At 46.3% G+C, this 14,642-nt stretch overlaps 1 protein-coding gene across 3 annotated transcripts in view; it reads left to right on the top strand.

Moving 5' to 3' along the window:
- Positions 1 to 14,642, top strand: part of TMEM178A (transmembrane protein 178A) — a 133,001-nt gene that overhangs the window by 108,335 nt on the left and 10,024 nt on the right. For all 3 annotated transcript variants that reach the window (XM_023747453.1, XM_023747450.1, XM_014447933.2), the window contains 2 exons: positions 12,001 to 12,114; positions 13,734 to 13,871. In XM_023747453.1, coding sequence (XP_023603221.1) covers positions 13,766 to 13,871 — 106 coding nt within the window. In that variant the 5' untranslated portion in view covers positions 12,001 to 12,114; positions 13,734 to 13,765. The remainder of the gene's footprint in view (positions 1 to 12,000; positions 12,115 to 13,733; positions 13,872 to 14,642) is intronic.

Raw genomic sequence — 14,642 nt, 5'->3', positions numbered from 1 at the left:
GATCCACGTGGTGAGGATGGCAGCAACAGTGGAAGCAACTTCTGCTTTCATCCCTTCTCATGCTGGTCGCTCTCGCGCCTATAAAAATGCTGTCATAATTGAGCTGGGGATTCTGGAAATACAGTCCCCCATAGCAGTATTGCTTGCGGCGTTATTTATCCAAGGCTGTGGATTGACTTCTTTTTTATTGATCTAGGCCGATAATCAGGCAGTCTGTTGGGCTGTCTCTAATTATTTTGGCTCTCTTAATTATGGGATTGTACATGATCTGTTCTGTTCAGATAATTTCTCAGCAAAAAGAATTGACCCAGCTGAGGAGTGCATGCATCCACCCAGTTCCTATCTGCTCTGCCTTAGCCCTTCGTGTCATGTTAAATGAATCATTTTGCTTCCCTGTTTTTCATTTTCCTCTCTGTGAACACAGAGAGGATGATATTTATCTTGAGGCTTAAGATTTAGGGTCACTAAATATCAGGCACTAGCAAAATGTGAAATTGTTGCTATCAGTTCGATAGGGCCATTCATGCTGACTTCATGTAGTTCAAATCTTTATTTTTTTCTAATTATGAACTTTCATAAACACATGCTCATTGTAGAAAAATGCAGAAAACTGCAGAGATGAAAACAAAAATCATCTAGAACCCTGCAAATTAGTTATATAACTCCGTTAAAAGTTTGATTTATTTTCATCCAGTCTTTATGCAAATATATACACAAACACTTATTTGAGACAATATGATATATGCTGCTTTGAATCTAGGATTGATCCAAAAGAATTTTCCAGTTTTAATCATGTAACCACTTGCATAATATTTTAACTGTGGATGCATAGCCTTCTAGTTAACAAATCTTTCCTGCTTCCATATCTCCTCATAGGCCTTTTTTTTGCCCAACTGACAGAACATCTATCTGAAATGAAACTTGATCTTATCACTTCTCTGCTAAACTCTTCTGTGGCTCCTGATAACTTCCTGGAGGAGGCCTTGTAGTGTAGGGGAAGGGGCTCTTCCTGCCTGGTCTCTGCCTGTCTTCCCTCTTAGAGCTTTATTTCTTGCCACTTTCCCTCGCATACTTTATATACCTGCGCCAGCCATACCAAACCTCCTGCCCACCAGTCCCTGTAAACACTCCTACACCTTCCCTTTTGCTGTTCTTCTGTCTGGAATGCCCCTTCCTTCCCCGAACACCTCCCACCTCCTGCCCCAGACCTGGCTAACGACTCAAATTTCAAATTCAGAGGCCTCCTCTGACCTCCCCTCACTGGGAACCCTGCTCTCAGGGATTGCTGTTCAGGAGGCGGTGGTCTGCTTGGGTCCCCATCACTTAAATGACTTCCAGGCCTCTCCAATCTGTTCTCCACGCTGGGGCAAGAACGAAGTGTCTTATGTGTGTGTGTTTCTAAAAATCAATTTTGATCACGTCTTCTCCTCGCTAACAATCTGTGGCGACCTCCATTGAGGCTCACAAGAGAGACCAAGTCTCACCCTACCTTCAGGCCCCCTGTGGTCTAGCCCTCATTTCCCTCTCTAGCACACATCTTCCCTGACAGCCCCTCATGCTCTGTCCCCCAGTTCTGCAGGCCTTCCTCTTCAAAGCCCTGTACCTGCCCTTCCTCCTGCCCCTCAAGGATAATCCTGTATATCCGAGGGACCTCTGCCTTATTGGATTGACTTCTGTTCTGTGGTCTCCTTCCCATCAAAGCTGTAATTTTACATCTAATATTGCTATTATTTCAATAATGCCACTGTCCTTCACTAGACTCTATGCTCTCTGAGGGCAGAGAGTTCCTTTTTCATTCGATTTGTAGGTGGGACTGGATGGGGGGAAATCACAAGATCCAATAACTGAGGTTAGACAAGCGCTTCAACCAATCAGGCTGGAGAAGACCAGTTAGTTCAAGTGCGGTGATACAGGAAGCCTGACTAAAGGTGATCACGCATAAAGAGTGCCTGGTCTCTCATGGTCCTTGGAGTATCATTTGAAATTAATATCGCCAGCCCCATTTAACAGATTAACTAAGAGAGAATTTCATAAAGGTAGCAGTGGTCGGGCCACAATTTAATGTTAAACCAACCTCCAGGATAGGGAGGTGATGTGGAATGAAGAACAAGCTGGTCCAGACTGTTTATTAGGAGGTGGCGGGCCTCCTGGTGTGGGGCTTGTAGAGTCCCACATGTTCATTTGCGTGTCTTGGGATGTATTTTGGCAGCTGGTTGGCTCATTGCATGTCCTTAAACCAGCCAGGCAGCCAAGTGGTGCAGCCAGAAGCAGAGAGCACTGCGGAGGCTGACTTCATCTCTGCACATTTGTGCTCCTGCTAATTAATGGCGCTCCCTGAGACCTTTGCGTTGCTCTGCACAAGTGGGGACAGCTGCTGGCCGGAGTGCCAGGGTCCTAGAGGGCACTGTGTTCAGTCCCCAGCGGTCACCAGGTGAACAGACTTCAGAAACCCCGGGAACGTGAGCCCTGCAAGGAAATGGAGGTGCCCTTTGCCTTCCAGTCCAGGGTTTTTTAAGTTACTCCCAGAGTTGGCCCAGGACTGTGGGATGCCCTGGAACATCAGATATCTAGCCCCAGGCTTTGAAAACCAAACAAAGCAAAACAAAAGTCGCTGGTGAAAGAGAATAATCCATAAAGGATGTTGCCAGAGAGCTTAAAAGAATTTCTTCAGAAGTTTCTTAAATTAGATTTTTTCTTTTAATTACCTAGTTATCCTTCGGAAACTTGGAACAGTCCCATTTCTTATCAACATATTCCTTGTCAATTATGCACAGGCTCAGGCTTATGGTGCCGAGGGTGATGCTTAAGTACAAGGCAGCTGGAAGTTGTTCCCCTTGGGTTGAGGGGAGTGATAAGAATGCTAATGGGCTATGCTGGGCTGAGCTGGTGGCACAGAGCCTGGGGGCCGGGTGGGGAGCAGATGGGGGGCACCGGAGGGGTTGCTGGGGCAGGGCTGCTACCCCACAAGGTGAATGGGCGCTGGGTGAATCTTAAATTTTTGTGATTCTGTCTGCCCTTGGTTCTTTTGCCCTGTATCCCCAAATAGCTGATTTACTAGTAAGTGATGCTGAGTCAAACTGCTTATTGGCACTTTCTCTTCTTTCTGCTCAGTTGCCTACATCATTCGTGCTGCTTGATGTAAAATTAGGGCTGGAAAACATTTTGTGGGCACTTTCTGATGAGATGTGGGCTGAAATGTGGCACATTCCGCTCAAATGTATAAGATGCAATGAGCGGTAGTACAGTATAGCTCTGAACTATATGCAAGTTATCTCGTGCTCTCTTTGTCCTCCACCAAGGATGTGATAAGCACAGGAGGTAAACAGAAAGAGGATTACAGCTCCCCTTCATGCTGTCATTGGAACCGGACCAGGAGTACATTTGTATTTCAGGCTCAAGCACCTGATGGTTATTTTGACTGTTTGAACGATGTGGTTAGGTTAGTAGGAAGGATGGGGACTTCAGTTTAGAGTATGCAGTTGGGTGGGTGGTGGGGGAGGTTCTTTCCCCACGCATGGTGAGATCTCCACCAGAGATGGCAGCTCCACTTGGTCAATGGTGAGGTTTCCCCTTCCTGTCCTCACTTCAGGGTTCACCACTTACCCATCCCACCCCACCCCCAGCCTGCCTGGGGCTCATGTGTGTCCAGGGCTCTGGGGTTACAGAGAGGTGGAATCTCTTCCCCTTGTGTCCCTCTCCCCGCTCCATTCTTCCAGCACCTTCTTCTCTTTCCAGAGCCTTTCCTCTGCCCCTTCTGGTTTTCTTTGGCCTCAGTCAGGGATTTAGGCACCTGAAAACCTGTTCAGCCAGCAGGAAAGGAAATCTGCTTTCCTGGAGTCTGTTTCTGCTTCCTGGTGGGTGGAGGGCAGTGTGAGCACTGGAAATCCACAGACTGATATGATAGAAGCAATGCCACCTGTCAATCCACGCCTGCCTGCTCTGTCCTTGCCCATTTAAAGGGACTAATTAGGCATGATCAGATACAGTCATCGTGATTCTCATCTGACAAAGTCTGATAAGATAGCTGCGAATTGGTTTTTGGAGGCAGATGCAAGTTCAGTGCCAGCTCAGTCACTTGTTAGCCGTGGAACCTCAGGCAGATTATTTGACCTCTCTGAGCCTGTTTCCTCCTCTGCAAAACAGAAGTAATGACAGAACCTGTCTCAGGGGGACATGGGAGTAAAGCTCTCAGCACAGAGTCCCGCATGTGGCACGCCCTCAGTGGATTATCATTACTATGCAGATCAGCAGTCGCCAACCGGTGGTCCTCAGACCACTGGTGGTCCCTGAGGTCCAAAAGGTTGGTGCCCGCTGATTTAATAACTTTTTAAAAATATATATTTTATTGATTTTTACAGAGAAGAAGGGAGAAGCATAGAGAGTTAGAAACATCGATCAGCTGCCTCCTGCACACTCCCTACTGGGGATGTGCCCGCAACCAAGGTACATGCCCTTGACCGGGATCGAACCTGGGACCCTTCAGTCCGCAGGTTGACGTTCTATCCACTGAGCCAAACCGGTTAGGGTGGCGCCCGCTGATTTAGATCACTCAAGTGGTCGGTGCCTTGTTTTCCTTCTATGTAAAAAGGGAAGAATGTCTGCCCTTTGTAACTTACAGAATGTGTGAGAAGGCACTTTGAATACAGCCTACTACGAGGCTATGTAATAAATAAGAGTGTGATTATCCTTTTCCTAGAACTACACTAACGCAATTCTGGTGGTCTCCAAAGTGTGCTTATCTGCTGCAGATTTCTGTCATGATTTAGCGATGCCCGTGGATCTGTTGGAGGAAGCAGAGCACATGGGAAATAGTGATAAAGGCTGCCAAAGACAGAGGGCCCTGCCCCGGAATCTTTTGCAGCTGCTACAAATGGCTTTGGGATCTGGCTTCTTCCTGCCATAAGGTTCTTGCCACGGGAAGGTGGTGAGTGCCGTCCTCTGTTCATGTTGGAGTGAATTCTTGGTCAGCCATCCAATTTGGCAGTTTTACTTCTTGTCTCTGGAACCTGTCAGACCACCTAATCATGAGAGAGTAAGCTGAAGAAGCTAAAGAAAATGAAATTTGGACTTGTCAGTTTTGCTTGATGATGGCTCAGCCTTTATCATGACTTAGAGAAAGTAGAGAATATTGTTTAAAATCCGTTTATATTTTTTAAATGGATTTCCATAACCTGTCCAAGCCCAGGGGTACGACTCTATCAATTATGGAGCCAACTACCGCACAGGCTCTCTCCTTAGGTCCTGCAGGCTGTCTTAAAGGGGCTCCCAGTTTCAATTCATCTTGATATGTATCTGTGACACGTCCCCTCATAAATCCAGCAGCCCATCTGGTGAAGGGGACATGAGAACATTGTTCACAGAAGCAAATGTGTTTACGTTTTTCCCCCAGTCTGAGCAGAGCCATTGCCCTTGCCTCTATTTTCATGCATTAGCTCTACCAAACATTGCTTTCCCAATCTCTCTATACAGGAGTAATTAGTCAATTCAACTTGATCCTGGGCTCATTCTCATAAAGGGAACAAACTTCTGAAAGTGCAGCTCAATTAGAAGGATTCTATCAAGACACCTGGAAGGGGCTAACAGTGCATTGTTTTTAAGGATAATTGGCCCGGGACACTGCCAGCCCATTCTGAAAGGGGCAGCCTTTCTCCACTAAGTTGCTCTTTTTTGAGTGTTTGGGAAATTGCTAACTCCATCAGTGTTTATAGGTCATCAAGGTGCAGGTGGGACACCCCTCTCCATCTCTCTCCCTCCCTTCTTCCTATTTCAGAGTTACAGTTTTTTTTGTTTTTGTGGTGTCATATTCTAGATGCAGAAAGTATGTCCTCTGTCTAAAAGGCACTTGCTAAATAAATGTTTGTTGAACAAATGAATCAATGAATGCGTGAAAGAGAATAAATGATTGACTTTTGATGGCAAAAAGTAGTGGTTGAGACCTGGCCACTTACTTCCTCCCAAATGCTGGAGATGAGGATGAAATTACAAGTACAGTTGACCCATGAACAACTCAGATTTGAACTGCTCTGGTCCACTTATATGTGGGTCCCCCCCCATATGTACATTTGGCGCTGTGACCCATGGGTTTCCCATCTGCAAATTCAACCAGCGTTAGATCGAAAACAGTATTTTCACATTCTCAAACGTGGGTTCCCAACTGCAGGTGGAAAATACTGTTTTCCCTTGGGTCTGAGGTTGTTTGACTCAGGGATTTTAAAGGCCCATGGAGAGTCAACAGTTAAAAGAGGATTTTCAAATGGGAGGGGATCAGAGTCCTAACCTCCCCCCCGCCCCCGCCCCGCAACATTGTTCAAAGGTCAACTGTACATTCGATCCTCATGACAATTCTGTGAGCTTGTATTACCCTTATTTTACAAATGTGGAAATGCAGGCTCAGAGTGGTTGAGTTTAGTGCTCTAAGTGTTTCAAAGCCAATATTCTAGTTTATACCTTTGCCTGCTGCTTCTTATACACACATATTACATGCAGGAGAAAAAACCATATTGCCAAGTTTCTTCTAGTGTTTGAGGGTATACAGGCTTAATTTTTTTTATTCAAAAAACAGCCTATATTCACTGATGGTCACATTCATTGAAAAAGTCATGCTGGAGAGAGAGGACAGCTTAGATTTGTTTCCCACGCTGACTAGATGCCTCCCTGAATCCAGGAGATTTGAACGTCAGGTGTGTATTAACAGCAGCTTTAGACCCGCGTACGATTAAGACAGCTTTTGTTCAGACTGTATCGATCTCTCTGAGGTCAGCATGTTGTGACCAGACCTAGAGTAACCAACAGCCACTGTGGGTCTGTCCCTGTAACTTGGTATCCCCTGTGGGAGGGAAATACCACAATGTGTTGTGGTTGAGCATCCACTGAGTCGATGACTGTATTCGATTTCACATGGGTTGGGGCTGAGGGAACAAGGTATGGGATGGGATGTCTGTCTGTTCCTGCCTGTGTCTGCCTCCCACAGAAGGAATGACATAATCCAATGCCATAATTATATCCCCTTCCCCACATTGGCAACTTTGAGATGGAGAAAAAGAATAGGAATTGTCTCCACACTGTGGTTCTCCCATCTCCAGCTAGAGAGGGAAGGTAAAAGGAAGGAGAAAAAAATAATGGGGAGGGAGGAAGAAGCAGAGAGCAATCTGCAGGGCTGAAATCCCCCATAGGCCACATAAAATCACATCCTCTCCAGTGAAGAATACCCATCCCATCAGCTACGCCACCGACTGTATGTGCCGTGATGGTTCTGAGAAGCGGAGAATCTCTGGTTTTAAATCTTTTATTATGTTTCAGTGTAGACACACAAAAAGTACATTAAAGGAAAAGTGTAAAACTTAAATCAGGGAAACCAGTAGTCATCCAGAGAAGAGAGAGTGAATGTAGATACTAAAGCTCCACATTACTAAGAAGCTGGTTCTGCATTAGTAATACGAGACAATTATTGACAATTCTTGAACAAGATAATATATTGTGGAGAATCTAAATAAAGAATAACTTTCACATCTTTCAGGTACTTCTTATACCAAACATTCTTGCTTTTCATTGCTTTTACTTGAACACCTTCTCCTGGAAATCTCTCCTTTTGTACAATAGCCACCAGCCACATGAGACTACTGAGCACCTGAAATGTGACTTGTCCAAGAGATGCACTAGAAGTGGAAAACACACCCTCAATTTCGAAGAACTCGTATGAAAAAGGGATATAGAATATCTCAACAATTTTCAAAATATTGATTGCATGTTAATGAAAATATATGAAACGTAATCTCACTTGGCTTTTTTTAGTGTGACATTTAGAATATCTAAATGTGACTTGCACTGTATTTCTACTGGACAGCGCCATCCTAGAGTTACTCATTTTGTACCTCTCCCCTTTCATTTCTGGAAACTTGTTGATGGGTTTGCCTTTAGGGGGCTTCACCTTCAGGACTCATTTCAGTCATCTGAGGCCTAAAAGACAGCACTAAGCCAAGTACACTGACTGCACTTGGTTTGTTTATTTTAAGTGTGGGCTGTTCATACCCATGAGAGGAGATGATGAGGAAAACATTTTCTTCTGCCTGCTTAGCACTGGATTCCTCTGAAATCAAATCTTTCTGACCAGAGCATGGCAGCTACTTTGCCCTGTGACCCCCACGATTGATCTTTCCTTTTAAACTGGGGGGTTTGCAGACAGAGCTGGTGGGAAAAGCGTTCTTTACTCTTCTGCCCACGGGTCAGTTCTGGAGTTCCTAGTGGCCTTTGAAATGTTTAGGAAACTGTTCACTGACCCTTCCATCTGCCGGAGAACCCGGAGCCTCGGTTACCCTGCTGTTGTCAGCAACTGTTGTTGACATGTCTCTGAACTGTCACAAACCCAGGAAAAGGTCACGGTCTCAACTCTTAAGGAATCTGGGAAATCCAAGGGGAGGCCGACTTTCTGATCTATGAGGAAATGACCAAGCCTGAGTGCCCAAGCCAGAAGGTGTGGCTCAGCCTCTAACAGCAAATCAAGCCAGAGAAGGGAGAAGCTGCATGGGCTGCTGTGTTTGGGGAAGGTTTTTTGAATGTAGACAGTGGGCCTGGAGGGACAGTGGGTTTTGGATTGTTCGAAGGTGTGGGTGTAGGTAGAGGAAGAAATGGGCACCACCTGGCCAGGGCAGGGGTCTGGGAGGCGTGGGGTAGCCCCCGGGGATCAGTCACAAGTAAGTGTAAGGGAAGGGGGCGCAGGGCAGGGACAGATGCTAGGTACCTGGAGCCTGGGTTTGATTCAGGGGGAAGCCAATGGTGTGTTCTTGAACAGGGGTGAGGCAGAGCTGGACGATGCAAACCCAGGCTTACTGCTCCTGGGGCCAGCAGAGAAGTCCCATCTTCTCTTTGCCTCAGTGTGGGAACTGGCACATTGGCAGGACATTAAACTATTCAACGAACCATTATGTAGCACTTACTCGGTGGCGCTTTATTTTTAAATAAATACATAATCACATTATGGCGAGAAAACTATTTCCCACTTGTAGTAGCCGATTTAAAGAAACATGGGAAGTTAATGATACTGGACAAGGCGGGTGGATATTGTAGAGCCTAACGGTGCTCCCGCTGCACATAGCAGACGAGTGACGGAGGCTCCAGGGGCCCCGAGTCTGCACACAGCAGGTTTATGAAGCAGAGGCACCGCAGGGTGGTCAGAGGGTGGGGAGAACTGTGGCAAGGAGGCCAGTTAGCCAACTTCCAGGAGTGAGGATGGAGAGGAAACAGGAGAGGGAGGCATTGGTTGGGCCATTGTTCAGGCGGCGGTTGCATGTGTCTGCCTGGGTTCATCTGTGATGCCCATTTCAGGTACAGACGCCTAGTGTGTGGCAATGGTTCTGCACAGTGAACATGGGCAGGTCCCAAGAGCTAACTCCTGATTGAAAGCTGACACTTATTTGACGGTGGACCACACCCGATATACTAAGTCCTTGCATCACCTCTTTCATGCCTCACAATAACCCTGTAAAGTGTCTGCCATTATTCCCGCTCTTTTACAGATGAGGGGACTGAGGCTCCGAGAGGTGAAATGTGCCCAAAGCCACACGGGTGGGACTCAAACCCAAGTGTGTCTGACTGCAAGGCCTTTCGCTAGCACACATACCGCCTCCTTCTCGATGGGCACCAACGACATTTTATGGCATGTCCCGTTTCTCACATTTCTCCCTCACTTAACCTAGAATATGGGTTCCTATGACTAAGCTTGGAATCGGATTCATATCTCTAAGCACCAGAAACAACAGAAATTCTCCAGCCCATAAACCCCGTTCCTAACCCATATTAATCAGCATATTAATAGATCTGATTCTATGGTTAATATCGTCATTAAAGTGGCTCTCCTTGGCCCTTTAAGAAGCTCATTAATCACTAAATATAGACCACAACTCGTTCTTTTCCACCCTCCGCATGTTGCTTCCCCCCATTGTGTGATGCCATCTGGTGCTATGAGATCATGCTTTTTGTGTTCCTTTTCAGAGAGCCAGATTCATTGCTCTCTACACCCGGCAAGCCAGTTAATTCCAACTGCACGCATGGCTTTGAAAAAATTTGAATCTAATGCCTCCTTGTGGATTTTCACAGTATCACTCTTGACCGTAACATCACATGGAACTTCTGTCTTTACCACCATCCATGTACACGTGTACGCTCGTCTTTTTATCAAAAGGACCTAATTTGTCTTCGGTAAGCCATCAAGAAACTACAGGTCTTCTCCTGTGTGATTGGTGTCAAGCTTCATGCGTCAGTTGTGCCTGTGTGCTGGAGGAGGCCAGACCTTAATCATACGCTTCCCTCTTGTAATCTGTTAGACTTTCGGCTATGACAGTGGAACAAGCTTTTCAGAACAAGGAACTAGAACAGCGAATGGCAGGCCTCTGACGCTGCTGATCTGTCCTTCACTCCCACTTTCTCTTCTAATTCTGCCCGAAGTCTCTAATCGTCTCCAAGGGAGGGGAGCATCGGGGCTGTAGAACATTTTCTTGCAAACTCAGCTGAGGAGCCGTGGACTCACCACCAGACTCCCAGTCTTAGTGGTCTTGGAGGCCTGCTTGTTACTTCTGTCCAGGGCAGACCTTGCCACTCTCCCCACCTCCTTTCTCTTCTCACTTCAGGGGATCCTGGCAGTTTAAATTTAGCCTGGGGGCCTGGTGGGGAAGGAACGGGAATGGTAACGTGGTGATATGTGCGCTGCTTACCTCATTCCTGGCACCGGATGGACACCCCTGGGGGAGGGGAGGAAGATGGGTGGGGACTGGGCAGGCTGCTCCCTTCGTTTCTGCTACTCTCCCTGCCCACTGGGATCGTGCCTGTTCCCAGCAAGGGTCAGAGGAGAAGATGGGCCCTGAGGATATTTGCAATGATGTAAAAGGGACCCACTCATTTCCTTCCCTAGCACAGGAGTTGTTCCAGAGCCAGCCCCGCTGAGTCTAGAACAATTTCTCCCCAGTCCACACCCCATCGCCAGCATTAAGTATTATACTTACTGAAATTCCACTGATTATTTTGCATTTACAAGGATTTTTTTTAAAAAAACAGCTGCCAGGATGAAAGGATGAACATTCATTCACATCTCTTTTAAGGTTAATCTAATTGGATTGCATTTATCCCGACTGATCAAGATGATTTACAATGGAAGAAGGAAGTCTTGTGTTTTAATTTGAAGGGAGGGTAGATACTTTTATAGGATTCAGAAGACTTTAGGGGGGAAAATAGGCCCATATTATTTTATGCAGTAAAAGTATGGGTTGGAAAGGAGGATAGTAGAAGGTACTAGATAAAGTAATGAATACGCTTGCCCATTTCAAAATATTGTGCCTCAGGCAGGGAATTTTTCAATATCACCCTTTCTCCCAGGACCCAGAGCTCAGGTCAGTGAAATTCATGTGTAGGAATTACATCAGGTGGCCTGGGGTTAAATAGGCTCTTGTGGTTGCCTGGAGACCTAATCACCACCTCAACCGCCTCACAGAAGGTTGTCTTTATGGAAAAATGTCTTCTGGTTTCCAAAAAACACACTTCCTAATGAACTCTTCGATGCAACCCATTTGAGAGTCAGAGGTTGGACCAGATTCAGACCTATGCAGTTTATCTGTGTTAACTTACTATTTCAAGCTGATTTCTCCCAACCATCTGTATACTTTTAGGCCATTTCCCCTGGAGGAGTTTTGCATTTAGTCAACACAAACTCAGTGTTGAAATGCAATAAACGGACTTTAGATCTTTATCCAATTGAATACATTCAAAAGTGAAACGTGGATTTTTTTTTAAAGGTAGCACACTGTAAAAAAAAAAGAAAAAGAAACACGATTTAAAAAAATTATTTCATGTTTTAGGTTTTTACTGCTCTGACTGGCCTCTATTAATGAAAATAATCAAGACATTCCTAGGCCCTCCCCCATCCCACTCAGTTTGAAGACGTTATTCGGCCTCGGGCCTCCAGAACTCTATTATAGATGCAACTAGTAAATCACATCTCTTGTTTGCCTCAAGGTATTGCGCAGCGGTGCACGGCGATCAAGTACCACTTTTCTCAGCCAATCCGCTTACGAAACATTCCTTTCAATTTAACGAAGACAATACAGCAAGATGAATGGCATCTGCTTCGTGAGTATTTCTGGGAAAGGGCCAGCGAGAAAATGGTGTCTTTCTGAACAACAAGTATTCGTAGGTTTGGACTGAAAGATGCTGTGTGGATCCTACATGGGCCTCGGGGCCCAACTCTACTTGGTCAGAGACTCAGGGAGTCATTTCACTGTGCCGTGGTCACAGCTCGTTGACACATCCAATGTGTGAAAACCAGGCATAAGGCTTCGTAAGACAGTGCGGCATGCGTGGTGCTCGGGTGGCTTCCTGAGTCCTTTCTTTCCCGAGTCATCAGGTATAAGGACCTGCAGGTAGAAGGCCACTTGTCTTGGTAAACCAAGGAGGTTACACCTTAGGTCCTATTTTTGTTTTGCTTATACGCTATGCATTGTAGCTACTGTGTCTATCTTAGACACATTTTTATGAGCGTATGTCATCATCTTCTCAGAGGGTGTCTGTTACCTCTACATTTCAATGGTAGATGCTGCCCTTTTCACTGTTAGGGAAATGTGGAACTCTAGAAAGGGTCATGCAGTGTGATGCTTCAGAGGGCTGATGTTTACTTGAAAACTGTTGATTTATGCCGCCTGGTGATAGATAACCTGGGAAAGCAAAAACCAAGGCATCTAACAGTGGGGTGTGCCCTCATCCTGGCTCCACGTGTGCACAGATGTGCAGACCTGTTGCCTGGTCCCAAGGGCTGCAGACCTATCTTTGGGACTTACTCTTTTAAGAAGCTAACAATTTTAAAAATTGGCTTTGTTTAAAAAAAAAAAAGAGCAGAGGGAAGGAAGGAAGAAAACAGAAAGAAGCAAAGCTAGCACGACAATCTGAGTGCTGCTTTAGGGTAGCAACCAGAGTGGAAAGGGGTCCAGGTACATGTAGACAGTCCGTCCCTTCGTTTTGCCCAGAAGGTGGGGGAGGGACTGTGTTCCTGGCCCAGTGATCAAAATTGTGTTTTTGTGAGAGACCAAACCTGACAGTTGTGGATACAGTGGGAATAGTCCCTCCTTAACCTGGGGCAGTGGGTGCTTGGGTTGCAGGGCCTGTGTTTAAGGGGGGAGGGTGGCTATGAGCAGATGTCTCCTATGTGCACTTTGGGCCCTATTTCAGTCACCACAATGGCCTTCCCTTTCTCCAGTCCTTTTTGAAAACAGGCAGGAATCGATATAAATGAAAAAGAAAATAGCTGGCATCCGTGGTGCTCGGGTGAAACCGTATTTCACTGTAACTCGCTTTTTAGGCTCTTTCTCCAAAGTCAGATTAATCACAGCCATGGCCATGGTGGTAACCTGCATTCCTGTCGCGCTTGTAAAGATAATGAAGATATTTTGCACACCTGCCTTGCTCTCAGTGTACTAAGTGACTTGCTATCTGTTATCCAAGTTGACCCTGCCGCTGTCCTCTGGCCCGTTCTCTGCTTGGTATGGACTTCTCCACAGCCTCGCAGATGGTGTTACACCCCATCTGTCCTCTTATGAAATGGGAAGGAAGTGCCCTAAACCTCGATCTTGTAGGCCCTAAGCCTGTCTGTGCAACTTATTAATTTTCATAACATATACAAAGCTCTTCTTTCTCTAATTTTCAAGGACTCTCCTTCTGCTTATTATGTTGGATGTCTGTTTGTGTTTCGAGATTAGATTTGAGAAGAATCACGGCCGGCTTCCTGGGCATGGCCGTGGCCGTCCTGCTCTGCGGCTGCATCGTGGCCACGGTCAGTTTCTTCTGGGAGGAGAGCCTGACCCAGCACGTGGCCGGCCTCCTGTTCCTCATGACAGGTACGTGAGCCCCTCAGAGGCCTCCCCCGGCCAAGGTGAAGGCTGCTCTGGAAGCAGCTGGCTTCCCTTTGTTATCTCTTCATTTGTCCTGTTTTCACTTGTGAGACAAGCGGCCAGAAGAAGGTTCGTTTGGCATTGGTGGGTCATATGGAATTTAAAGAAACAACAGTGTTCAAAAGGCACCCCGGTTTCTTCATTGTGGCCCATTAGAAGGTTGGATGGAAATATCTTGGGTTTTAACTCCATATCAGTCAGCTCTGATTTTTCTATCCCATTTTTGCATACTGCACCCCCGCCCTGGCCGGACTCAGCAAACAGGGAGCCCTGAGAAGAGAGAGCGTCATAGAGCGGCACAGCCCATCCCCCAGGTTCAAAGTCAACTCCAGTGACATCCCTTAGTGATGGGGTTATCAGGGTCATGTTTCACACAGATCCTTCATTCATTTCATCCCATGCATGGTTTTTGAGACTCACTATGTACCACACACTGCTCTAGGTACTAGAGCACACAATGAGCTAGGCAGACAAAATCCTTCTCCATTTTTGTTGTGGGGAGACAGAAACTATTTGGGAGAGTGATAAAAGCTAGGAGGAAAGTAAACAGGGTGGAAGAGGGGATCCCGGAAGGTCTTGCTGAGGCAGCGATTTCTGAGCTGAATTGTGAGGAGCACCCTTGGTCTGGAGGGTGCTGCCGCTGAGGAGAGCGGGGTGGGTGGGTGTATTTTGTGCTACAGAAAGCAGACTGGTGTGGCTGGGGGCAGGGAAAGAAAG

This window comes from Myotis lucifugus, unplaced genomic scaffold, assembly GCF_000147115.1.
Source record: "Myotis lucifugus unplaced genomic scaffold, Myoluc2.0 scaffold_6, whole genome shotgun sequence".
NCBI classification, from domain to species: Eukaryota; Metazoa; Chordata; class Mammalia; order Chiroptera; family Vespertilionidae; genus Myotis; species Myotis lucifugus.
Note: the sequence above shows the minus strand (reverse complement) of the source record. Positions and strands in the feature narration are given on the sequence as shown.